The sequence below is a fragment of the Citrus clementina genome, unplaced genomic scaffold (genome assembly GCF_000493195.1).
Source record: "Citrus clementina cultivar Clemenules unplaced genomic scaffold, Citrus_clementina_v1.0 scaffold_5, whole genome shotgun sequence".
Classification (NCBI taxonomy): domain Eukaryota; kingdom Viridiplantae; phylum Streptophyta; class Magnoliopsida; order Sapindales; family Rutaceae; genus Citrus; species Citrus x clementina.
In genome coordinates this window covers 38750211-38777654 of record NW_006262201.1, presented here as the reverse complement: position 1 = coordinate 38777654, position 27444 = coordinate 38750211, and the positions used below count along the sequence as shown (strand labels likewise).

Here is a 27444-nt window from a genome sequence, read left to right as displayed (position 1 = left end):
TATCGGTTGAATAATATTAAACATTATATAGAACTCTCAACTTTAAACTATAGTCATAAATAAATGTAACGGTTATCAGCTTCTATTTTTATTATAAATAGGAAATTCTATAATATTGTGATTAAAATTATGATACTAGTATTGTGCTAAATATAAATTTTATAAATTATATATAAGACTATGAATAAGTAAATTAATATAAAAATATTATTATTAAAATAATTAACATTGTTTTTATATTATTTTAGTGAAAAATAATATAACCATTTACTTTAATTAAATAAAGGAAAAAAATCACTCATCAATTGAAAATAAAAAAAAACTATACTGAAAACAAGTGGAATAGGTTTTGTTGAATTGTTTTAACTATAAACTCTATGCTCATTCTGGAATGTTTATAAACTTTTTTTTTTAATTTTCTATAATAATATATGTTTACGACACAAGTTAATTAAGTGAAATTATTTATCTTAATGTAGATCAAACAAAAACAAAATAAAAAGATATTCTTATTACTAGACATATATGATATATCAATAAAATTAGATTTAATTTTGAGTTTTATGCATAGTTTTAAACTTTACTCCTTACTTATATTCAGAAACCATTTATGTTGTTGCTGAGGTGTAGAAAAATGTAAAATGAGCTCATTTTAAAACAACTTTGAAAACATTAAAGTTTTATCCTTAATAAGTCTTATTTAACTTTGAGAATAAGTTTTATCCTTAATAAAACATCAAATGTATCACAAGAACAATAAATAATCATTATTCAATTTAAATACAAAATCAAATATATAAGGTAATCAATGGGTTTTTATTTTATGTTCGTAATTTTTTACATTTTTTTTTAAGTAACTCTTAAATTAAGTTACTAATTTTACCTTCTATTCATACATTTTAAGTGTAATATATAAAATTTATGTTTTATTTTGCACTTAATATTAATTTATAAGTTTTATGTTACATTTGTAAATTTTTATTTTGTCTACTGGTAAAACATTAATTTATCACTCTTATATTGATTGGCTTGTTTTACATTTTATTTATAAGTCTTGTGTTTTATTTTCAAAATTTATGTTTTATTTTACACTTAATTTGATTTATTAGTTTTGTGTTATACTTGTAAGTTTTTGTGTTGTTTACCAATAATATATCAATAGCCTCCTTGAGATGTAGTTGGGGCATTACGTGAGCGCTCATCACCGAGACTTGGCCTAATTGTATGTTATATTTATAAGTTTTTATTTTGTTTACCCTAAGTACACCAACTTACTAGTTTTCTATTAACTTACTTACTCTACCTTCCATTTAGAGGTGTTATCTTCAATTTCTGAATTTTATATTTTATTTTGTACTTAATGTTAATTTACTAGTTCTATGTTATATTTCTAAGTTTTTAATTTGTTTACAAACAATATATCAATTTACTAGTTTTATATTAACTAGTTTTACCTTTCATTTACAAGGTTTTTTTTTTCCATTTTCAAAATTTATATTTTATTTTATAGTTAATATTAATTTACAAATTTTATATTAAATTCACAAATCTTATATTTTAATTATATAACTTATGTTTGATTATAGCATTGATGTCATGATTTTAACACAGTATCATAGAATGACTTATGGTGCTCAAATATTTTTGTATAATGAAAAAATTGAAATACTGTAATAAACAACTTTTAAAGTAAGATAAATTTTTTTGTTGGTAATCCAAAGTATTGCAACTGTTGTAACATAGTGATTGACCAAATCCAAATTAAAAAAAAAAAAAAACAATGTTGAAATCCAAAACGTTGGGAGCTTAGAGACATTGGTGTTGGAAATAAAGCTTAGAGGCATAAGTCATTTGACATGTGTACATATATATATATATATATATGTAGAGGTGGAGAAATTTTAGAATACCTTTAAAATATTATATCAATCATATAATAAATAAATAATGTTATTAAATTTATAAATTTATTTTAAAGAACTAACATGTAATTGATGGTTATATAAAGTTTAACTGCATCAGATTATATTCCCTCTAATTAGATGAAACTATTAATAAATCAATGCAGCTGTATATTAAAATATGAGTATGGACTTGCCTTATTAACGGGTCCCATGGAAACAAGATCGTGCAGCCACGTTTATAGGCAGGATAATGATCGATGGAAAAGTACTAAAATCGGTTTGTGTGGTTGATGAACTTTGATGGGTGGGGTTCTGATTGATTCGGTAATGTGATGTTAACAATTGCGTAACCTAATGTTCTAACGTTTAATTAAGACCCCTCTTGATTTGCTTGATTTTATGTCATGTTACAACCAGAGGTTCGAGTCTGTAGGATCGAGGTAAGGCCAACTGTTCATGTTTGATTGGAAGGGGTTCAAAATTAATATTAAAATTGAGTGATCACAGACCAAAAAAAATAATGACACGTAAGTTTAATTAAATTAATCACTTGAGCTAAATTGTTGGATAAGCTTAACACTAGTATTCCATTTTAGTTAATTTTTGTGCAATTAGAAACTTCGGACACTAATGAGTGCTAATTGATTCAACAACTAAATTGTTTTGACACTAATGAAGGAGATTTGGGTTCCATTGAGGCCACATGCTTCCAGCTCCACCATACACGTAAGGAGAAGCTACAATCCCCAATTACAACGTGTATGAAGGAGCTTAATTCATTAAGCAACAGCACCTCCAAATCATTGATACTTCTTATATCAATTGAAACAGACCATACAGGCATCACATGAAATATTAATGCTTTGTTTAGCCTACTGAGAGGTCACCAAAAGCTTTTCTGGAAGAACATTACATTCGCCTCACATATGTGTGCTTGTGATTGAAAACTTTCCATTCGATATTGTTATTTGTTCTTTTTTTTGACGAGTAATATTGTTGTTTATTGGTTAGCTTACACTGGCAATCAAATCTCTTGAAATAGTATAAAAAATTTACAGAAAAAAATTGAATTGTGATTAAAGTAGTGATATAGAAAATCATAAACATGGAAATACATTTATGTACGCACACTTGTTTCGTATTCAATAAAGAAGTTGTGAGACAGCATAGACTTAATTTCTGTCGAACAATTTAGATGATCAAAAACTCTAACAATTAGTTTTTTTTTTTTTAATGGAAAATAAATTTCAGAGTGTAACTAAAAATTGTCCAAGTAAAATTCAGTTCTAACATCACTGCATTACATTGGATTTGAATCGCAGTGGTATATAAGGGTGGATTTCCAAATCTGAAATTATGTTATATAAAATGTATGTATATAGGCTTCCAGTAGATTAATGTACAGGTGGATTGTAACAATTTTTTTTTTTTTTTTTTTGGAAAAAAAATCGGTGCATTACTCTTGAAGTTGGACTCCCCGAACCGCGTTGGTGTACTTAAAGGTGTGAATTGGAATTATTCTGTTTTCGATACAAAATAGTCATGGCCCATGCCCATTTCACGACCTCTTATGTCTGACTAGCGCTTTTGATCATCTATTCATCTTCCTTCATATGCGATTTAGAGGAGAATTTCATATTAAGGATCTCGCAAAGCATGGCCATGGCACATTAAACATATTAGTCATTTCTAGTGGCGCTTTCACATATAGTTCTTTAAAATTTAACTGGCAAGGAAAATTGAAAATTCTTTCAACAATGAACCGATTTCTCTTCGTTTTGTACAACATTTTTAATTTTACAAGGCCAATGGGAATTCGGACCATAACATATATTTGCTAAATATCCTCCATAAGCTATACAATGAACACCAAGCTGAAAGATAGTAATCCTTTCTTTACCATCACACCGCTGCATTACCCTTCTGCAAATGTTTTCTTGATACTCGGTTTCCTTATTGGATTCCTCATCACTGCAGCATGGGGTGTGGCACAAATTGGAAGACTGCCGAAGCCAGCTAAAATCAATGGGATCTTTCAACATTTGCAGGTACCCACATCCACTTATAAGAAAACCCCAAACTTTTCGTGTCATATTAGTGATGCAAGCAAGAAACTCATTACATATGATCTGGAAATCCACATTTTGAGATTGACTAAGAAATGGATTCACTAGAAATCTGTCCACTTGCGAGCAGTTGGAGCATTCATGATTCTCAGGGGATGAGGTTGACATAGGTGATTCCGGTTTCACAAATAATTTCCACCCTGGGCTTCTAGAAAGAGTTAACAAGGACTCCCCTGCACTTGCCCAGAAATTTGCAGACGCTGCGATCAGAGATGACTCAGATCGGAACAAATGGTCAGTCGCACCAGCAAGCAGGAATGAGTATGCGGCACTTGTCCTGCTCATATCAAAAGCGTCCAATTGCTGTCCATCAATGTCAGAATTGAGAGCTAATAAGTCAATTGAACGGATTTTATATGCAGATGCCAGTGTTGTATAGGCATTCAGTGAGAGATGGTGCAGGGGATGCAACCTCAAATTTAGCTGTATTTTCACTTTTTCGGATTCTAACAGCTCACCCTGCAGACCTTGGGTAAGGATGTTCTCCAGCTTCTGGCAGCAAGATTCAGGATCACCAACTAATAGATATTCAGATGTAACTTCATCCATCCAATCAGTCAACTTTTGATTTGCCTCGTCCTTGAGGAAGTTGTAATCAGAACTCAAGCTCGAAAACTCGGGATTTGAAGAAAAGGTTTCCTGGGGAAAGAACAAAAAAAGCCCTCGAGAGTTCAATACTTGTCATACCACTCGTTTGCAACTGAGATCTTCCCGCGGACAATTTACATAAAGTTTTTACCTCTAAGGCCATATCTACATAACTTGGGGGTGATGCAGAGCATCTCCTACAGTGGCAGACAAATTGATACTTTGACCACAACTCTGATTGCCTCATTCCCTGAACAAAATAAAATTGGTTTGAACAATGTAGAATTATGCAAAATTATCAAATAAAACACATGCCTGATCAGCTGATTTTAAATGGAATGTAGTACCTTGGGTTGCAACAAATCAGTGTAAGCAACAGTTACCTCCTCGCCTTTGTTAATTGGCTTAATACTCCTTACAATGATCCTTGGACCATGTCTCTTACTTCCTTGAAAATAAAATTAAATGAAATTAAGAAATGCAAAAATCAAACAATGTGCAAAATTTATATAGAAATGAACAACAATTAGCATTAGCAACCTTCTTTTAATTCACAACTGATACAAACATCACTCTTTCCCTGCATCAAATCAATTACCGACTTGCTCAAGTCAGTTAAAAAATTCAAAAAAATTTCAACATAGTTGGGACTTTACTTGAGTTTCAGCCTCAGTGCTGTCGAAAACAACGTGAGGAGCAATCCGCTTTTTCTTTTCATCGCGAAACGACGGAGCATTTGGCTCAGAAAGCGAGAAGCGGTAACAAGCGTTGGGAGAACAGCTGTGATTGATCCAAGAGAAATCCTTATCGTACACGGCGATACCTAAAATACGCCCTGTCTTATCATCCTGCACCTCAACGGCATTGGTCATCACCAGACACAACGCAGCCTCCTCCCAAGCGACGTCGTCGGACAAATTCCCTCTCGCTCTCGCCATCTCCCTCGCTCCTTCTCGAATTTTGGACGCAACATCGGAGTCGGAGGAAGACATTAGCTTATCTCGGTTGGTGAGTAAGCCGAAGAGACGAGGAGGAGGAGGAAGAGAGGTTGTGGGAAGAGGGGAGTGGAGGAGGTGGAGAGCGGCGCGGAGTTCGGCGGAGGAGAGGGGGAGGGAGGAGCAGCAACTAGGAAGTGGAGAGAAGCAAGACGAACAGTGACCGTCGAGTAAAGAGTCGTGAAATGCGAAAGTGAGAGGAAATAATGGTGGCGTTATGTCTTCACCTTGCCTTATTTCCTCACTCGCACGCATTTCCATTTCCATCTCCCCGTTGCTGATCAGCCGATGCCAGAGAAGGAGTCGATAAGTAGAATAGGAAAGGGTAATATCGCTTACCTCCCTCGAGGTTTGGCAATTTCTCACCGGGACGGTATATGGTATAATCTCATTTAATAGACGACCCTACCCCCCTTGCTCACCGCTATTATTAATTCAGCGTTGACACCAATCAGGGTTGTTTTAGTAACACCAGTTCATTAGATAGCTAATAGCTTTTTCACTCAATTGGTTTTCATAAAAACCGGAAAAAAAAAAAAAAAACACAACAACAAAAACAAAAGCCTACAATTTCCTTCCCCGCAAATTATGAGGAGTCTATAAGACACAATCATCAATTTTTGTAAAAATAAGTTTGGACAAACTGATTTGATATTAATTTATTAATTAAAAAAATAAAAATAAATATTATAAATAAAAAATATTTAATTTAATTATATCATATCAATTTATATAAAATAAATTTATATAAGAATTTGTAACTATATTATTCAAACTTCAGGGAAAATATAGATAAAGCGATGATATCGCAATGCATTATACTTGAAATCTACAACCTTAATTAAAATGTATATTATTTAGAGTCAAGAAACTTGAAAAGCATTGGTCATTCTGGAGGATCTTATATGCCCTTTACTGTGTCGCGTGGGCCCTTATTACTAGTCAGTAGTCATCCACTATACTGCAGACCAAGATCGTTGAACAAACTAAAGAGACACAGAAACTGCCATGACAGCACCATTAACATGATGAATTCACACCAAAATTTCAATATAGTAGGTCATCAAAATTTTTTATTTTAAAAAAATCAGCAGCATAACCTAAAAAAAATAGGTCATAAAATTTAGGTAAAAATACAAGAGATTCGAAAATAAAAAATGGAAAGAAACGAAAAGACAATTTCCTTGTGAATTCCCTGTTTACTGAATTCAATATTCCAATCTAACAACTTGATTACATTGGTTTCCTGGTAGAACCTGAGAAACTGCAAAACATAAAAAATAGCAGAGAGTGAGCCAACAGGAGAATGGCAATTAAAAGGGCTCTTTGAGGACATAGACTAATTGGGGCAGACTCAAAAGTAGAAATAAATAAAAACTAGAGCTCACCACAACTATTGCTTGACGCTCAATGAATTCTCAATGCGTTGGATAAGCTGATCTTTAGTAAAAGCACCCTCCTGAAAACAATCAACCATCAGGATTGTTATTGAACTTAATGTCCACAGGCATATGAAAGAACTAACCTGTGGCAACAGCTACCAGAAAAAGTAACCGAAAAGCGAGAAAGAATCATACAATGACAATATGCGCATACTGCTGATGCCAGTTAACTGAGTCAAAAATACACCAGTGGCTCAAACAAAAAAATGCATAAGTTATTGATGACGATACTATTTGTGTAAAGGAAATATCCCAGGCCTAGCAACAAACTTTGGAATATTGGATAACCCTCAGAGGCCAGAGCTACACATCGATTATAGCGGAATCCAATAAAGTGAAAGACAATGCTTGAAAAGAATTTCCAAATCCAAATATCAACACCAAAATTTACAGGCATGGGAAAGAGAGGATCTTCGGGTTATTCATAGTAGTCACTTGACACTTTAATGCATTTTCACAGAGAATAAACAATGATTTTGTAAAGATGCACAAATAAATTGTAAGGAAAACAAAAAAAGCAATATTAAATTGACTTACGAAGCGATCAGAAGGTTTCCCGTCCTTAAATAGAATGAAAGTTGGCAAGGCCTCTATTCTGTATGTATCAGCGATCTGAGGGTACTTCTCAGTATCAATTTTGACCACCTGAATCTTATCTTTCAGAGCAGCACCAACTTCATTGAGGATAGGAGCCATGTACTGACAAGGACCACACCTGCAAACCATATCATGAGTTGTCTATGTTTCAATTTATAAAACCTTTTAACAAACTTGAAGTGCAAACACTAGATGGTAACTGTTAACAAACAAGACAAAGACAAAATCACAAGCTGTGGAATGAAATTACTGGCTGACAAGTACAGGCAAGTGGCTAGGCAATCAACATTAGCTGTCGTAAAAAGAATGCTCACCAAACAATTTAGCTACTTTGTTATTAAAATTAAGTAAAAAATATAGCCTAAGTAATCAACTTGATGTTCATTATACAATGTTAAAATTTTCTTGAGCGAAGGATGAAAATTACCAGGTGGCATAGAAGTCAACCAACACAGGCTTGTCAGATTTCTGCAGCAAATCATCAAGTGACGAAAATGTTTGCTTCTTCGCTTCAACCTACCGAAAGTAATTATTTCAATTAAGGAACTCGTAAACAAATATTAATTAAAAACTACTCAAAACAAAGAACAATCAAAGAGTACCACTGGCAGTAAGCGACGTTTGGAGGAAGATGAAGTTCTCGAGCCGTTAGAAATTCGAAGGCGGCGCAACTGCACGGGGAATTGCAGAGAAGACAGCCGAGAGAGTTTTGATGAACTGCTAGCGGACACTTTTGCATTTAATGAAGGAATTGTAGACGCCGTCAAAGAAATCGCCATTGCAATTGACTGTCAAACTTTTTCCTAAAATAAATATTTTAGCTCTGTATTTTGGATGTAATCGACAGAGAGCAACAGGTTTGGAGGGGAAAAAGAATCTGTTTATTTGGTAGGTGCAATGCGGAGGCGACATAGATAACCGCGGCATGAATTTGCTGGGCAGATAGTAGGATAATTCACTAGATCGGCGTATTGTGAGTCGTCAGATGGTTGGAAATTTTCTGTTGTGTTTATATCGGACGGTTGCAAAAGACTCTCGTTTAAGCTCTGAAGAATATCTGCTTCTGAACTTTTTTTTTCTTTTTTCCTTGCAAAAGAGTGTTCAGCCTTTTGTTTTTGGAGAATTTTAATCCCACGTGGCATTTTTATTTTGAAATTCATCTGGTGAATGTAATTAATTTTTCTTTCAACTAATTTTTCTTTTACTTTTTCCTTTAAACATAACTATGACTATTTTTCATGATTTAGATGTTTATATACAAAACTGATAAAATGGTCATAAAAGGAGTTGACAAAAGGATTCATAATAAATATTGAAAAATAAATAAGAACATAATGAGTGGAGCTATTGGCATCCCTACATTTTTCTTACAAAACCCCACTTTAAATAAAATAACAATTAAGGATAATTAAAAATTAAACACATAAAGATTTTTTTTCCAACAAATTACTTAATTTATAATCAATCCTTTTAATATATATATATATATGTGTGTGTGTGTGTGTGTGTGTGTTACTTCCTATTTAACTAAAATAAATTATACAAATTTAAAATAATCTATTATTCTCTTTTGATTTCTTATTGATTAAATATTTTTATACTTAAAATTACTTTGAAATTATAATTTGAAATATGTGTTATTTCAGCCAATAATTAACACTAAAAAACTTATCACTCATATAACTTTTTAATTTGTGTGTAGATTAATAATAAAATTAAAAATATAAAAAATAGCACAATAATACTTTGAGTTTTAATAATAAAACAAATCAAATGAAAATTAAGAACTTAGAAAAGTGTATTTAAAAAAAAAATATTTGAATATAACTAAAAATGAGATTTTATAGGAGATGAGAGGGGTGCCAATAGTCCAACTCAAACATAATTTCAAGGATCCAATCATCATCCAAATAAGAAGCCCAAGCAACAGAAAAAAAGCCAAGGAGCTACCTAAAGGTCACATAATACAGCTACAAGTCATCCTTTGTATCAACGTGTTAATTGTTATGCCGCTAAAATTGTCTGCTAAAATTGTCTTACTCCCAACACCATTTCTGGCAGCATAAAAATCAAAACCTTTCCCCGTTAACAAAATGTTGCACTACATAGAAATACAACAATGTCCAGATCGGAAAAAAAATCATCCATCGCTCGTCAACGTGAAGGCGAGTACAACAATGGTGAGTGCAAAGAAAATTATGGCGCATGCAAACAACCACAGGCCCTTGCTGGGGCCTTTGTTTTGGGTTTCTTGACCGCCTGGCTCAACTTCTTTGAGAAGCTCGGTTACCTTGTCCATGTCCGAGTCTTTAGCGGCTTGGAGTAGTCTACTTTGGATTTTATCAAGTTTGTTGAGCCGTTTACTCTTGGATGCATCCTTGAGTGGCCAGATAAAACCTGTCATCTTCCAGAGGAGGATGCCTACGTATATTGCCACAATGCAGTCCACAGAGTAGTGGTGGCGTTCCCGAACTTCTCTCTGGGCACTGTGCATTACAAGCAGCCATACGAGAGCCGAGCTAAAGCCTCCGTAAGCCTCCTGCAATCATTTTAAGAAACAAAGGCTGATAAGAGTATGTAATTAGTCATTTATTCTCATTGCTTGGCAATGGATTTGTATGAATACCGTCCAAGCCATAGCTGTCAGTACAGCAACAAGCATGTGACCACTGTATATAAGGTCATTGCAGCCACCACCAGCTTTCTTCAGCAGACTGAACCATGAAGATCCTTCTGATGCAGTCGGTCGCAGGAAGTCAATTAAGAAACTCATAGAACCCCAATCCAGTCGATAGTCACTCGGATAATTACCAACATCAGCTGAAAAAGATAATAGAGGTGTTAACAGGACCCTTCCAGTCATTGAGACAAACTTAATATGAATTTAGGATAGCACATCATATTGAAGAACAAATGCCTCATATAAGATAGGTACTGTCATATTTCATCAGTAAAGTTTAGTCTATCTAGAAAAGACAGTTAGGAATCTTGAATCTATTTCATCTGGCATGAGCCACAAGCACTTGATAATCAGAATATTTTGCTTTTATCAGTTGAATTATAGTGGTCAGTATAGGGCCATTGAACATCATCCATTACCTAAATCCTAAGTCCATGTTCAGTTGGAAGAAATGAAGGAGAGGAGCCGAATGGAAAACAAAAGAGTATCAACACAAAACAGAAGCTGACCGAGCACTCAGCAGCACATCCAATTGGGGTCCCAGACTCCCAGCAAAAAATGAAGATACTCAGACACTAAATCCAGACAGCCAAGGAGACAACACAAATTGAATTTGATAAGCAACACATACCATAAGCCATATCCTGATTTATAATCTGACGAATAGCACTGGCATCTGAAGCATAAGGCACATAATATTTCTGTGCCCAGTAATGAGGGTACGCGGGGACTCTAAACCTTGCTGAAACGCACCAAGGCCGGGCTGATGGCAGAATGGTAGATACAAATGTTATGGCCCGAAGGAGGCGGCCGACTGCCATAGTGAACATATACCTTGCACCTAGCCCAAGGCCAGGAGCTTCTACAGAGTCAAATAGTACAGAGAAAGCCAGCATCATAAACAACATCAGAAAGTGGTGCAGCCCAATGATACGAGCTCTCAATATTTGGACTATTGTTCCAGGAAGTTTCTCATTTAATGCCAGGAGCAACCACTGACCAGTATCAGGCAGAGGATCTGTATCACTGTTGCACATTGCCAAGCCAATCAATAGTCCTGTTTTTAAAGCATTGGTGATACTCAAAGATGAAATAGCTAAAAACTGAAACGTATTGTCTCTCAACTCAAGGGAAGTAGAAAAACCTAGAGATGCAGAAGATAATTCATTTGAACATTACACATTAATCAACACCAGATTTAAAGTCATAAATGTTCCATACGGTTTGTGATGAATACAGGGACATTAAAGCTACAATGATTTGACAATTAAGAAAATGTTAAGTTCCTTGGTCATCAGTACTTTTGAGCTAAGTTCACCAGTAAATATGGATTTTGAAAGATGATTAAGGAAAAACAAAATGATAAGTTCCTTGGTCATCACTTCCATTCTACAATAGAGGCTGCCTCGCAACATTATTAGATCCAAAAAGAATTAAAATATAAAACTGACCAGCAGAATCAAACAAACCACAAAAGATTTATATCTTTATGTACAGCACAGTTACCTGTGCCAATCAAGGCCAAGCACTGCAGTAGCGAAGCGAACGGAGAGAGCCTCGAAGAGAAGAGCACATAGCATGAAAATCATTGAACCCACGAATGGAATTGCCGCCCGGAACTCGGCGGTCCAGTGCCTGTAATAGGGGACACGTGTGATGGCGATCAGAGCCAGTACGGTCCAGAGCACCGGCTGCAAGCGCGCGTGCCATGCCGGAGACAGGTGGCGCAGGTAGTCTATTAAGATGTAAGACATGGCGGCGATGCCCAGACCTCCGCCGCTCCTCGCCGCTGGCAACCGCATGATCTCCGACGAAGGAATGTCACTGGAGTGTGGTGAACTCAAGCTGAAGACTTTGGTCTCCTAACTGTACATAATTGAAGTTTGTTATTATTATTAATTTATTATTGGTAGAAATAGTAATAAAGCTATCCAGTTATTAATTATTTTGTGAATAGGTTAATTAATAAGCTGTTGATTGTGTTCACAGATTAAAAGCCCATTTAAAAGTTAATTAGTTTTTATTTTTGCGACTCATTTATTCAAAAAATTAACAATAAAAAACAATATTATTGGATCTCAGGCCCAATGAAAGAAGATGGCGGGCGCAAGGTGTATAAGGCCCAATAGCGTGACGCGAAATTTTAATGCGGCTAGGGAAAATTGAATGTTCTACTTTTCTAAAGGAAAAAAATAAATAGTTGTGGGTCTTTCCTAAAATTTTATTTAGCAAGGAGTGTTGTCACCTTGACACATTAGGCGGACAAGATAACATTTATTATTTCACAGTAAGGCATGATTGGAAGAATTGGTTACTTGAGTTATATATATGTATTTACTTGCCTGGTAGCTAGTGCTTCACAGAGCTTCTCAAGTCCAGGCAAAGTGACTGACCAAAATGGTTGAGCCCAAAAGCTACACGCTTCCTTTTGTTCTTCTCGTGGTTTTGCTGAACAAGTTCAAAGCCATTCTGTGTTATGCTCCTGCCGATCCCACTTATGGCTTCAGCCCCGTCGCATTGACACCTGAAAACTTGGAACTGCAAAGACCATATGATGTACCACTGGAAGAACGTTACAGCTATGAAAATGGGGTGCATAAATTATGGGTCTATGCTGATGACAAGCCTCATGATCCCAACAGCCTCACCCAACCGCGCACAGAAATCCGCATACGCGTAACCTTAATTAAATTCAGCAAAATATCAAATATGTTTGTTTGTTTGTTTCTAAAAGAAGATTAAAGATGTGGCTCTGTGCTATTAAGTTCTTTAATATTTTGAATTTCTGCAGGGCCTGGACTATTCGTCAGGAGTGTGGCAATTTGAAGGGTATGGTTTTGTGCCAAACGGAACCTCTGGTGCTACAATAGCTCAGATTCACGGCGCAGCTCACGGGGCTACTACGTTGATCCTAAGGATCTATAATGGCGACATGAGGTACTACAGCTTTGATCTGGTGGCGACGGACCTATACGACAAGTGGTTTCGGCTTAATATCATTCATGATGTGGATGGTGGGATGGTAACTGTTTTTATTGATGGTGTTCAGAAATTTGCTACTAAGGATAAAGGGCTAGGGGACTTGTATTTCAAATGTGGAGTTTATGCTGCTCCTGCTAATATAAGCTATTACATGGAGTCTAGGTGGAGAGACATCAAAATTTTTAAGAAGTGTGAATCCTGAACTTAAGAATAATGTAGCTCATTGTTATCACCTTGGGTTGAGAAATAAATTTCGGAGGTTTTATGATGCTAGCTGTGTGCTCTGTTGTGTAAATTGTGTAACGTTGGAGCTGTGACTATGAAGAAATTAATAGACCGGCGTCCAGTCCGAGAAACTGAGTAGAGATATCAGAGACTTATAGATTGTTTAAGATTCGTATTCACTTTTGGGGATGTAACAGGTGCTCCTGTCCTTACAAGCATCTTTCACCCAGAAAGCGTTATTAAGTTGGGAAAATCTTAGGTTAATGAGCTTGGAAAAATTGCATGTCCTGGAGTCATTGAATCATTTTCAATTCAGCAAAGCACTGCGTGTGATCTCCTTTTAGAATAAAATGTACAATATATATATTTAGGAAATTAAACTGCAAATATATTCCCCACGTTAGATTCCATATACCCGACAGTAACAAGGAGACATCCAAAGGAACACAACGAACCCCCTTCAGAAAACGTTAAGAGAATAAATAATGCATAAGTCTGATGAGGAATCAATCCAATATCAATGATATTACTTCCAAAATTTGGGTTGAGACAATAATTTGGACAAAATATTCAAACTGGGGCCAGAAATGTCAACATTAAGAAGTTTTAAGTAATCAAACAAAATAACCTTAGGCTTCTCAATGCTACAAAAGACAAAGTTGGCAGCAGCATCATTCTCCAATTAGAAATTGAGGTTAGTTATGGAAAGCAAATAAACAACAATGTGATGGCAGTTTGATGAGCAAAAGTGATAATGAAATGGAAACAAGCAGAGAACAAAAAGCCTGTATGATAGGGTTTCCATGTTTTAAGCAAAATCCATTGATGCCCAAACTTGCACTAAATTTGTTTAGCAGTTTCATAAATTATGGGGGCAGAAAATCAAGAGCATAAGCATTGATTAAAAAAAAAAAAGGATGACGAACCTTAGCCTTTTCTAATGGTGGTGTCAAAAATGTCAAAAAGGCAATCTGTTATGTGGGATTTTATATATGAATAGGATAACATTAACATGAATTTGATGAAATGGAAACATAATGTGATGTCTCCCGTTTACTTGTGGAAATTGGAAGCTGAAGAATAGGATACATACATGTATATAATAAAATCGTTCTCCTCTGGATAAAAATTTAGATCACTCGTACTGCAAGATAAAAATTTATTCCGGTTATGTGTGTGCAAAGAGTGACAATGGAAAATGATTTTGATTCTCTCAGAGCGAAGCTATACCGTCAAGGATAAGGTAAAAAATAATATAAACTAATTTAATCTGACAAAGCAAAGCCTCTAAATGACGTGGATACTGTAGGATAAACTAGTGAAGTGATGCTATATGACAATTTACAAAGACAACAATGTTGTATTCTTAAGACTCGCTATCAATGGTCACAATAATTGGCTGAATTTTCTTTGCACATAATTCCCACTTTGATTTGATAAAAACAGTCATAGCAGTCAATGGTCAGAAACTTGCCGAAAAGTTTTCCTATTACTTTATTTACCCGCAACAAGAAGATAAATTTAACCAGCTGATTTCAATATTGTTTGGACTCGAAAAACCCCCTGTAAAATCTGATTATAAAAATGCATCCAAGATACTACTGGGGTGGTAATTAGCTTCACAGGTTCTGTACTTGCCAGAAGAATTTGGGAAAATGAGTAAGTCTTGCCACTACAGCTTCCTGTTGTTACTTGTTATATGCTCTATGAAATGCCATCAAATTTTTGGCGCTGATCCTACCGATGGATTCGCTGAAGTGGCGTTAGCCGAGGATAATTTCGTCTTACAGAAACCTTACAACGAACCCCTGGGAACTCGTTACAGTTACAAAGATGGGGTACGAAGTTTTTGGGTTTACAACCACGACAAGCCCTTCAAGTCTAGCAGCGGCACCAGACCGCGTACTGAAGTGCGCATAAAGGTAAAAGGTTCACGTTAATTTGTACCTCAAGGCATAAGCTGAATTTTTCAGTACGTTTCTCAAGTATTTTGACTCTATTTCAGGGACATGATTACTCATCCGGAATTTGGCAATTTGAGGGCTATGCTTATGTCCCAAAAGGCACATCCGGCGTAACAATTATGCAGATTCATGGAGCATCCGAGGGAGCCACAACCCTGCAACTCAGAATTTATAATGGAGATATGAAATACTATAAATTCAACGTAGTGGCGACAGATCTGTACGATAAATGGTTCAGACTCAATGTCATTCATGATGTGGTAAAAGGGAAGATCACAGTTTTCATCGACAGCGAACAGAAGTTTGTGGTGAATGATCAGGGACCCGGAGACCTGTATTTCAAATGCGGTGTTTATGCTGCTCCTGCAGGCTCGAGCAATTACATGGACTCAAGATGGAGAGATATCAAACTTTACAAGAAATAATCACTAATGGGTGTAAATCTTGCTATTTTAGTAGCAAGTTAGCCATACACATTATATTATATGAGGAACTTTCTACTATGTACACTCGTATAGTTGCTGTATAATATACTATAGATACATTGCTGTATGATTGAATTTCATGCTCGTTTTATTTTATTTATTTTAATTGTTTCTATTAACATCGATACTATTATTTTACCACTAAAATATTTTCTAACATTTCACTTTCTCACCAAAATTTTACGACAACTGCATTTTTCCCACTTTATGTTTTAGTTTTTATTATTTTTCTATCAAATTGTTAAAAATAACATAATTTTAGTAGTAGTTATAGTAAAAGTCTATTTTACTATTTTACTCCTAAACTGTGTAAGTACAATTTAATCCTCGAATAATAAAAAATAAAAAATTAATTATATACAAAGAGATAATGTTTTTGTCAATTGATTATTTTATATATTTGAAATAATCAATTGATTATTTTATATAGTTGAAATAATCAATTGATAAAATTACATGTAACCCATAAAATTCTTAAAATACTAAAAATATTACAATTTCTAAAATACCCCTATTAAAAGCAATTTCTTAATGGAGTTAATGGTTTGATGATAAACAGATAAAAACTGAAACATGAAATGGAAAAAGGCAATTGCCAGAAAACTTTGGTGACAAAATTATACATAAAAAAAAACGTAGTTATAGGATAATATCCTTATCATTAAACTGGATAATTATTTGGTTATAAGTAGGAATTGTGAGATTCGAATCCTGCTCACATTTATGGGCATGATATTTTGTTCAATCAGAACATAAATAAGCTAGACAGCACATAAATACATTTGATAATCAAGCTTAAGTCGATAATACTTATAACAAAATGATCTGTCATTATACACAGGCAGGAGAAACATGATACTACCGCAAATGTAATAAGAAATCTACACCTGTATGTTTCTTTTTCTATTCCTATCAATCAAACAGGTACATCAGAGCCATGAATGAAAGAAAACCCATACATAAAAGCCACAAATGAAAGAATGGATTGCTCAACTAAAATGATACGAACAAATATAAAGAAAGAAAATTGGAAAGGGAAAACAGTACCTATAAAACACTAGGTTGACCTACGAAGTTTACACACCACCACAACGCTGACAGCACCAATTTCCAATTTGAATGAAAAACCACTGCAAAGGGTCAGGCCCGTCGTCTTTTTCTGGTAACGCAGAAGGCATTGGTATCTCATCAGGTAAATGCCGATGAAATGCATCAACTGCAGCGGCAACACCATCTTCGTTCTCTATCAACTTCGCTAACTCCATTGCTCGGGATTTCACCTGAGAGAGTCAAAGTCCAGTTAAGAACCAAAATCTCTGAAGTCTCTGGTGGGTGTCACTTTTCAGATTCTGAAAAAGGAATGCCAACTCCAAAATTACCTCTGGCTGCAGCATAAATCTTACAGCATTTGAAAGGTTTTCAACAGTAAGCTGAGATATTGGTATTGGTGCAGGTCCCAGCCCTTTCTGCTGCACTCTGTCACCCCAAAAGAACTGATCTCCGAAGAAAGGAACTATGGTTGTTGGACACTGTAATTAATAAATTTGATGTTAGACAAGATCAGCCAGTTGAATAATTTCTATTACAAACAGTCAGACATATGACCAAGTGTCTTTCATAACGTAAGATCTAACTATATGGACTCATCTGAAAAGATCTATTTCAGAATGCAGTACAGAAGAATAATGAAAAAAAAATACAGAATATTACCCCAGCTTTTAGCCCTGTAGCTGTAGTTCCAGCTCCTCCATGATGAACCTGCACATCCAGGGCATAAGGCTTCAAGTTAATTGAGTTTTCACAAACATAATTGCATTGCACTCAAAGAAGAATGCACTAATAAAAATTTCACATCATCCATGGCGACGTAAGGCAGGGAGGATCAGAGCGAACCATGCCTTACACACTGTTTTTTCTACTCTCACTCCAGCATATATATAGTGTTTGTGCCTTTTGTAAAGATTGGAGCCTTGTAACTCGCACCAAATAGCTTGATAAGTTTTACGCTCTTAGAAGTTTTTTATTAGTGCGGTAGAGGAAAAAAATAAACAACTTTACAACTTGATATTCATTTTATCTTTCAGGTTTGTCATATTCAACAACTAATTTTCAACAGCAACACGAAGCATTTTTTGGTTTTATCTTTAGAGGTATAATTGTTGATTTAAAATCTTTATAATCGGCCATAAAATTCTTATGTTATTTAGTCAATATTAGATGGTTATAAGTCCACCCATATTCAAAACTAAGAACACATCTCTATTCACTACCACAAAATTCTTCCTCTTACCTCTAATTTGGGTGCTGCCACAATCAGCTATTTTTTCTGAACATACATTCCTTAATTATGCTACACACTGAAGTAGCGATAACCACATATATCCACATAAAGAAATTCACTTTAGGAAGGATAAAAGAAAGCTCACCACGGCAGAGCATTGAGGAAACAACCAATCATGAGGGCAATCCTCTAGAAGGAATATATTATCAGGAACTTCTGTAACTGTAGAATGCAAAATGATTTGTCAGAGATGTTCCACAGGTCTATTTCTTGTAAATAGGAAAAAATAATAATAATGTCATTTTAAATACACATATGAGATACTTTACAACGTTTCAATATTTCTGGGAGCTGGCCCTTGAGAATATCATCATTTGACAGTACAAGCATTAAGAAGCAAAAGTTGGGAAATGCATAACTCATTGGTGAAAATATTCAAAACTGGCAATAGACACCTACACTATTTATTTATTGGAAAACACACAAATCAAACACATCATACAACACAAAGAACCTGTTGTAATAATATTTGAAAATTAGAAAAACCTAAAATTATTATGATTTCCAAATATTTGTAATTTGATCCTTGCCGCTGAATATTTGATCCAAATAGTTTGAAAATGAAAGATTCCCTAAAATGTAATCAATTGAAAGATAGAAGTATCGCCTGAGTTGATGAAAAGCACCAATCAACAAAGGTAAATGCATCTAAAATAAAAAGATAAATCATAATGAAAAAATCTTCAGTTAATGTTCCTTATTTAAGTGCAATTGCAGCCTTTATGACATCTATAGTACACTGGTAGGCATGAAGCAAAATTTGGTAAACATCAACCCAGAAACTATAATTTGAAACTTATTCCCTAGCCATGCAGCAAAATCTTTGAGCATCAACCAGCTAACCAGAAAGCAGTAAACATAAAGGAAACAACATACTCTTTCCAAGATCTCCCCAACCTCGATCAATAATTCCTCTTTGTCCGGTATCCCGCAGTGCCTCCAATATAATCTCTGTTGTTTTCTTGGGATCTTCAAGAGGCTTAACAAGTAACAGTTGCATTCTCAATACTAACATTCGCGAAAAGAAACAGGGGGAAAGGAAAAAAAAAATCCAATAATATTGCTAAAGTATTTGCACAAAAGTCAATTACATGTAGAGTATTATTAAAGAAAACATAGGACACCATCAGCAATGGGAAAATTAGAAATTATTTTAACAGGGGGTCGGAGGCCCAAAAAAGGGAATCAGAATTACTCCTTTATGATTCTGATGAATTTCCAAGACTAGTGTTCTTGACTTCTGTTTTTGTGTAGTGTCTAAGAATTTTGCAGTAATCTTCACTGGCAAAAGAGTACAAAATCCAAAAGATCAGAGAAGGTTCCAATTTTCATTATTTCCTTCTCATAAAAAGGTCTATAGTGTCAAATTACTCTGACTGGAATGTGGAACCCTCCCACTAAATCATCAAAATGCAGTTTATTGGCCTGATGGCCTCCAACAATGACAAGGAACTATAAGAAAACATAACAAAGAAAATTTGAACTATAAATCATTTCAATAAGCTCTAGTGAGGTCACATACCATGCTACCAAACCCTATATAAATAGGTTCGGGTCCTCTTTGAATCCACTGAACAAAGTTTTCTTGTGGTTGATACTTTGACCCAAGGTTTAATAAGCAATATCCAACAACAGCAACTAAAGAGCCCCAATCTGCAACAGGCGAACGAAGTCAATCCCATAGAAAGAGCAAATATTTCCATTGTCAGTAATAAACCCACCACTTGGCTTTGGCACAAGATGGGGACTCCACATATAGGCTGTTGGCAAATGAGATATAGATCCGTGGTATGTACTGAAGTATGCAATAGGGGGAAGCTTCAACTTCCTTTTCCTGAAGTCATTAATATAGCTCCTAATGCCCCACCATATCAGCAAATCCACAATTATATAAGAAAGCTGGATTCAGCAAGTATGAGACAGTAAAGGCAGATTTGTCAATGCAAGTAAGCAGGCATGACCAACAAAGTGGAAAAACCAACATTGAAAAAGGCAAGAGAAAAAAAGGTGGACTGGCCACAGTCAAGAACATACCCAATATCCAGCACTTTGGGGTACACGTGCCAGCGGATGAGGAAATTCATAAGTTGGCCTGTCTATTGAGAATAGAAGTAAGTAGGAAGTCTCAAACAAAGTTTTACTTGATATTAACCAGGTTTTGACAATAACATGCAGTTGTCCATGACTAATCTCATGCGTATTTCGATTCATACTAGCTCTTGTTCTATATCTCCCCATTTTACAATTTAAAATTGCCCTGCTGCATTTTTAGTTTCATGACAGTCAGAAAATGACAATCCAGAATGCAGCAACCCTGTTCTTTAACAATGTCAACGTTTTTGTAATCATGTTTGCACAAAGGATTTATGCGTGCCATATTTTTCAGCAAATCCCTCCTTTCCCCAAGAGTTTGAATTCTTTTCAGTCAAGGTACCACAAGTGACACGTACCCAATTCATTGTTCTAGACATGGAAGACCAATTTAAGTTACTTGAAAGGAAAAATTTGCAAATACTCTCTCCAAATATAATTCAAGGAAAGAAGTGATGTTATGCTTGAATAATTTCAACCTAGTAAAAACAGTATCAGACAATGTCACAGAATTTAACACCAGAAAGAATTAAACTATTTCATTGTTTTTCAAGTGTACTTATTAAGTTATCATCATACTCAAAAGCTTATGTTAACAGATAAAATCCCAATGGTACATTTTAAGCTATAACAGGCCAACGCAAATACTGATTAAAAAAGCAATCAACCCAAAAACTTAAGTTAATAGGTCAGGGAACAACAATACTATTTTGAGTTCTATTATTTTATCAATGAAATTGTATTCAAGTTTAAAAATGTTCGACATTTATAGCCTCATACTAGGGTTACAAAAGCAATATAAAACACATATTGACGTGCAAGGATAGTCAAAACTCACGTCCATGGCATCGTAAAGAAAATGTGAATGGGCACACCAAGAGCTTCAGCAACATGGGCATGCCCTGCAATCCAAAGAAGATGTCAAAATTTAATGTTACACCATTCAAAAAAATATATCAATAATTAAAATAGAATGAGATCAATGAGATGAAAAATCAAAATTGCAGTGTAAGTTCATAAATGTTATCATGAATGACTAAATTCTGATGAAATCATATATGACTTCGAGCTGCATAAAGACAACTGAAAGTAATTTATTAACTAGTCAACAACTGGGGATTATCTAATGATTTTAAGATGCATTTCATTTGCAGCCCTCATCTTCATAAAAGTTCTTCCTCTTTTGGCTCCATATCCTTATTGCATAATTGTTCCCTCTCAGAAACAAGCAAATATCATTTTCATGCTCGGTTAAAGAGATACCTCACCATGAAAAAACATATGGATATAGAATCAGTTCTTTTTTCTGCTTTCAATTCCATTCACGCTTAAATAGCAAATTAAAGGTCTTAAAATAAATATTCTATCAAATATTTTCACTTGAGCAGCTGCCATCAAGATCCAAAATTATGCGCACCAATGAGGGATGAGCAAGGACTCAATTATCAAAGTGGACTCAGATGGATTTGAGAAACATACATGCCCAAACTTCCAGCTTAAGTAGACCTCATGTAAAATTCATGTTCAACTGCCCCATGGATGGACTTAAATTTCTTATGTATAAATACAATTACAAATTTTCTTGTAAACATTTAACTATACAACTAAGGCAAAATACAGCATTCCATTCCCATGGGCTCACCATAAGCAGGAGGATTTGCAATAATTGCCTGAGATCTAAAAGGTACACCAGTTTCTATATCCGGATCTGTGCATGCTGGAAGAAGAGATTCTATAATGGCCTTTATCTGCTTTCTTTGTATCGATATTTCTCCCGGTCCAGAAGGGATCAGACCTTTATTCCGCGCCATATCTAAAAGAAAAGAACACAAAGGAGTTACCTAACAAAGAACAATAAATCATGGATCCTATAAAAAAATAGCCACCAAAAAAAAAAGAAAAGTATATTGCAGTTAAAGATTAAAACAAAAAATTTCAAGTAAGGGACCTCTTACATCCTGCCAAAACCCGAGGATCACCGCCCAAAGGAAAGAAGTCTACCCCGGCTGACCTTACAAAAGTCCTGAAGTTAGCATGGGTTGCCAACCTAACACGATGACCAAACTCCTGCGGAAAAAGGCCAACCACATTTTTTTTACTACAAATAATTAGATTACTATTACAGAAAATATGTAATTATCTAGGCTTTTCTACGACAAATTAAATACTGGAAGATCAATTAAGATACAACGTCATTGGAACCACATATATGTAGACATAACTCACACACAGTGATCAATAATTCAAATCATGCAGAAGCCTCAATATGAAACCTTCAAAAGGGTTTATGCATAGAATAAAATCTCAAAAGAAGTTGATTCTAACCTCTTACATAATGCAATAAGATTACATTGAAAATAAAAACTTGTGGTGACAGCACAAATATTAACAAACATGAACTGGAAGAAAAATGAATCATGTCAAGCATGCCTGAAGTCTCTTGGCCATAGCCAGAAATGGCTGTACATCTCCTCTTGTTCCAACCACAAGTATGGCAATATTCAATCTTGGGATCGATTTCTTGGAATCAGAAAAACTGGTGTCATCCAAAATGATAGGTGGCCCTTCGACAGGTTGAAATTCCAAAAACTCCGAAGCTACAGGTGCGCTTTTATCTAAATCAACTTCTACAGTCCCGTCATTTTGAATCCTGACTAGTTCCACAATCAGCTTTTTCTGAGGGGAAAAGATTTGTAGAAATCATGTATCATAGAAGAAAGATAACTTTGGAAACAAATACAGACACATTGAGGGCAAGATAAAAAAAAGCTAAGCATTTGTTACGCCTTCCATAATCAAGAACGTAAAAGAATGACTGTTTAACCAAAAAACCATAACAGATTGTCCCAAAATGTGAAAGAACTAGTTAACCACTTCATTACAAGAGAAAGAACCAGACAAAAAGTTCCACAATTGTTAAATTACAAAATAATGAAGTCCATAAAACGATACTTTCAATATTCTTTCTCAACATTAGGGATTAAATTGACATAGGATGATCAAATATAAGAGCTATAATTTTCCCTCAAAAGAAATCAGGGGGAAGCGCATTCAGTGTGCTATGTATGCAGTTAGAGAAATAAGCCAGATATGTATTGCAACATCTAGGAAACACATTGGCATCTGTTGCATCATGATAAACTTGAACATATACAAGCAAGCAATAGCATTTAAACTTGCAGTCATGTGCGAGTGAATCTGTTATCTACCTTTTCATGCTCTTGAGTAGGCAGGAGCAGAAAAACTCGTCACATGCATGAGATTTTTGTTATATACCTTTTCACGATCTGACAGTCTATCCAATTTCAGGTCATGCCTCGGCATCGACTTCTTCTCTGTCATGGACCTTGAGTATCTGAACTCATTCATATCAGTAAGTGAATCTCTACGTGTAATAGGTGCAGTAATGCAATGATCCAAACCTTCAAACAGCAGATAATATGGTGTCAGTAAACATCTTAATAAAGGTTGTAGATGAAGAAAGTGATAACATTCATCATTTATCTAGTTCTGAAGTTTGGCCATTAAGTTTTTATACTCAAAAAACAAAGTATTGTTTCATAAACTTATACTCTCTACCAAAAGATGCGAATAAACAACTAAGTAATTGTTCAGCTGCGTATCACAAAACTACAGAATCAAGATGTGCAGCCCAGATTACACTCTAAAGTTCTATAATTCAATAATAAATTAAATTGTTGGTAATGAGCATCCAATGAAATTAACCACTGTAAAAGTTTCACCTAGAAGATTTAGCAATGTCAATTATAAGCTCTAAATGCATAAATACAAACAAGATTTTTTTTCTGATACTAACTTGCTCGAGGTGAAGAATGAACATCCTCCTTTTTAGACAGAGAAATCCCCACAACTGGTGACTGCTCCAAGGAATTTGTCTTCTGTTTTTCTACACTCTGAAAAGCGCGTGCATTGTATTTGTTCATTGGTTCATCAATACCATCAGTCTGCCACAAGTCCTTGTTAAGTGTCTTGCTCCCTCCAACACCTTCCTCCTTGTCTACATCTTTTAGTGGATGATCAAACCCATTACTCCTCATTGTATCAAATACGAAGCTTTAACAAAAAAATCACCACTAAAATCGCCACTACAACTCAACCTAATCTAAGTTCTCACTGATCAAAATTCTGAATTGAACAGCAATTGCAGCTAACCAGACCAACAACTCAAAAACCTTATAACAATAGAATCACCAAAATTCAAAAACTCAAAAACTCAAAATGAGAGACAACAATAGCGACAAGTAAACCCACCAGCAAACAATTCCCCGTATTCCCAAAGACTCCAAATCAAACTATCCCTAAAACCCTTCAACAAAAACCCCCGAATATTAACAATCACCAAAGAGCTCCAGAACCCTTCATCAAAAAGTCAGAAACCCACAACTACAAACACCCCAAACAAAACCTCCCAGAATCAAGATCCTGGGGTCGAAACAGAGTGGCTAAATGCCACCAAAGTCCAAAACAATTTATAAATTATCAACTGTAAAATGCTAAAATTAAGATATATTTACACCAATAAAACCAAAGAAAACAGGCCCACTAGTCAATCACACGCAGAGAATGGTAGGTGGAGGGGAAAAAATATTAGCAAATTTAATCACTAAACGGACGCAAAAATCAACAAAGATTATGCAAACCTTCACATAACGTTTACTATTCAAAGGACTTCGAAATATGAAACCAAAAGACTAATAAAACGTGAAACAAATTTTTAAAAAAAGAAAACAACAACTCCCTGGTTAATTACTTGCAAGAATAGTAAAAAAATGCCACCTATTTCGTTTAATCGTGAATATAAAACTAATTCGTTGAAGAGAACACGCAGAAGCACGGTATATAGAACTATGTGCTGAAAAATATTACAAAAGGCTGTACGATTTTGCAAACCCAGTAAAAAAGATAGAACTTTTGTGCTGAGAGGGCGAAAAATGATAGAATATTTTGTCCAAAAATGGACCCAATGGTGATTTTCTTTTGTTAAATGAGGGTTTTGCTGATGCTGGGAGATCAAATGACGATGAGAGGGGTAAAGAAAAGATTGGTTTTCTACAGTTACAGATTACGGGTCAAGCTATAATTTTGTTACCGATAATGAGAGACTGTGATCTTACTATAAAATCTGACATTAATTAATTCTAATCATAACTCTCTTTTTCTCTAAAAATTATTTGACTCCATTGTCATATTGTAATGCTTACGACTTTATTATAAACCTTCTCTTTCAAAATCATAATACAATCTTTGATAATCACGCAAAAACGTGTGTAACCTATTTTGTTATGCATACTTCAAATATTTGAAGTTAAGCACTTTTTGAACGTTACATATTTTGGAATTTTATTTTATTTACATATCAATTTATATTTGGTGAATATGAGTGACGTGATTATTATTTTCACTAATTTCCTTTTATTAACTGACAATACCCAATGGGGTGCGGTATCCAGAAAACCGTAGATGGACCCCGCATGACACGTGTCTCGTTAAGAATTTTGGACCACGGTTTACACATATTATAAAATAAATTCTACAATTTCTTCCATCCGTTAACACATTGGATCCCTCCAAGTTATATGTATGTACCTTACAACCCTCTCACGTAAATAATAAATAAACCCACGTCATTCACTATTTATATAAAAAGAGTGTAAGGTATATGCATGTAATTTAACATTAGCTTAACACATTTATTAAAAAGATATTAACGGGTATCTTGAGATTCGGAATCTTCGGGACTGCTGCTGGCTTGGTTGGCTCGATTCAATTTCCATTCGGGAAAGTAAGCCAGGCTCGTGTTGTTTTTTTTCTTATGGAGCTGGCTAAGTTACAGATTCTGTAACTTACAGGTCCAGCTTAGCCAGCTCCTAATTGGATGCATTTGGATGGTTTCTCTCTCTCTCTCTCTCTCCTTAGGACACATGTGCACTTCTCTTTGAAAGTAAGCCAGGCTCGTGTTGATTTCTCTCTCGCTCCTAATTTAACTTTTTTAAATCATCATTAAATTAGTTCAACAATAAAATAAAGGCTCTAGAAAGGGATATTCCGCAGCGGATTAAGAACCGTGATTAAATTATTACTAAAATGTTTATTGTTTTACAAGTTTGTTTTTTTATTTAGAAAACTTATTATTTTTATTGTTTAGTGTGACATGTTTTAATAGTAAAAAGTCAAGAGCGTTGCAGAGAGTTTTTTTTTTTTTTAATTTATAAAGAGCTCAAAATATTTTGTGTGTACCTTAAAGAAAGGTATGTGTCTTTTGAAAGGATTGGAGTGCACTATTTTTTCTATTTTTTAATAAGTTATTAAAATTTCAATATATTATCCATTTGCCTTCTTATAGTTGATTACGTGTAAAGCTTTAAATATCCATTAAAATTTGAAAGAAGTTAAGCTAATGAATTATTAATAGAAATTATTTTAGACGGATGACGAACTCATCTACAAATAAATTCTCTTATTTACATTCAATCTTTCATAAGAAGAATTCGAGAACAATTTTTTCTCTCAAAAAATGAGAGTGAACCTCGGCTATATTAACATAAATTTTCAATTCATGTTCTATACAATTATTGTACAGATGTGATATGTTAATTTTTAATCTAAAAAGTTGGAACCTTAATAATAATTATCAGTTGCATTTACTCATAAGATTATACCCAACATAATAATCATGGCTGTGATCTTGTTCGAGGCCACAGTTGTCATCCCATGGACGTGCCTAACCTCGGCCCAATCAAAATCCAGGATCCATGGTGTCACACGTGACATGTTTCTGCATCATAAAACCAAAAACAAATATTTTTAAGATTGAAATCGCAGTTATTGAATTCGAGAAAGAAAGCCCGAGTGCTATTTTTAACGATAATGAGTAATAAAGCATTATTTGAGTATGCGTCTTGGCAATTCTTAAAAAAATATATATATACTTCTATATAAGTGTTGAAAATTGTAAAATGTTCATTATTATCTAATCTGAGTATAAGTTGCTAATAGATTATCA

The 27444-nt window shown here is 34.7% G+C and overlaps 6 protein-coding genes across 6 annotated transcripts; 2 read left to right on the top strand and 4 right to left on the bottom strand.

Moving 5' to 3' along the window:
- Window positions 1-3637: 3637 nt before the first annotated feature.
- LOC18040703 (protein SET DOMAIN GROUP 41) lies at window positions 3638-6073 on the bottom strand. Its single transcript, XM_006434413.2, has 5 exons — window positions 5275-6073; window positions 5159-5198; window positions 4966-5066; window positions 4770-4868; window positions 3638-4669 (listed from the first exon to the last, which is right to left on the bottom strand). The coding sequence occupies exons 1-5, from the start codon at window positions 5878-5880 to the stop codon at window positions 3656-3658; spliced, it is 1860 nt and encodes a 619-aa protein (XP_006434476.1). The 5' UTR covers window positions 5881-6073; the 3' UTR covers window positions 3638-3655.
- Window positions 6074-6579: 506 nt separating this feature from the next.
- LOC18040850 (thioredoxin Y1, chloroplastic) lies at window positions 6580-8708 on the bottom strand. The gene is made up of 5 exons (XM_006434412.2): window positions 8255-8708; window positions 8080-8168; window positions 7593-7770; window positions 7002-7072; window positions 6580-6877 (listed from the first exon to the last, which is right to left on the bottom strand). The coding sequence occupies exons 1-4, from the start codon at window positions 8429-8431 to the stop codon at window positions 7007-7009; spliced, it is 510 nt and encodes a 169-aa protein (XP_006434475.1). The 5' UTR covers window positions 8432-8708; the 3' UTR covers window positions 6580-6877; window positions 7002-7006.
- An 801-nt stretch (window positions 8709-9509) lies between these two features.
- Window positions 9510-12212, bottom strand: LOC18040849. The gene is made up of 4 exons (XM_006434411.2): window positions 11839-12212; window positions 10964-11358; window positions 10279-10472; window positions 9510-10191 (listed from the first exon to the last, which is right to left on the bottom strand). The coding sequence occupies exons 1-4, from the start codon at window positions 12132-12134 to the stop codon at window positions 9793-9795; spliced, it is 1284 nt and encodes a 427-aa protein (XP_006434474.1). The 5' UTR covers window positions 12135-12212; the 3' UTR covers window positions 9510-9792.
- A 470-nt stretch (window positions 12213-12682) lies between these two features.
- On the top strand, window positions 12683-13683 carry LOC18040848 (citrate-binding protein). The gene is made up of 2 exons (XM_006434410.2): window positions 12683-13008; window positions 13124-13683. Exons 1-2 carry the CDS (start codon window positions 12730-12732, stop codon window positions 13514-13516), a joined length of 672 nt encoding a protein of 223 aa, XP_006434473.2. The 5' UTR covers window positions 12683-12729; the 3' UTR covers window positions 13517-13683.
- A 1363-nt stretch (window positions 13684-15046) lies between these two features.
- On the top strand, window positions 15047-15970 carry LOC18040702 (citrate-binding protein). The gene is made up of 2 exons (XM_006434409.2): window positions 15047-15461; window positions 15545-15970. Exons 1-2 carry the CDS (start codon window positions 15195-15197, stop codon window positions 15926-15928), a joined length of 651 nt encoding a protein of 216 aa, XP_006434472.2. The 5' UTR covers window positions 15047-15194; the 3' UTR covers window positions 15929-15970.
- Window positions 15971-16725: 755 nt separating this feature from the next.
- On the bottom strand, window positions 16726-25592 carry LOC18040701 (sterol 3-beta-glucosyltransferase UGT80B1). The gene is made up of 14 exons (XM_006434408.2): window positions 24238-25592; window positions 23697-23842; window positions 22851-23096; window positions 22376-22487; window positions 22063-22233; window positions 21259-21322; window positions 20364-20421; window positions 20051-20228; window positions 19852-19982; window positions 19206-19308; window positions 18415-18491; window positions 17699-17746; window positions 17368-17517; window positions 16726-17268 (listed from the first exon to the last, which is right to left on the bottom strand). Exons 1-14 carry the CDS (start codon window positions 24476-24478, stop codon window positions 17065-17067), a joined length of 1929 nt encoding a protein of 642 aa, XP_006434471.1. The 5' UTR covers window positions 24479-25592; the 3' UTR covers window positions 16726-17064.
- Between the last annotated feature and the right edge of the window lie 1852 nt (window positions 25593-27444).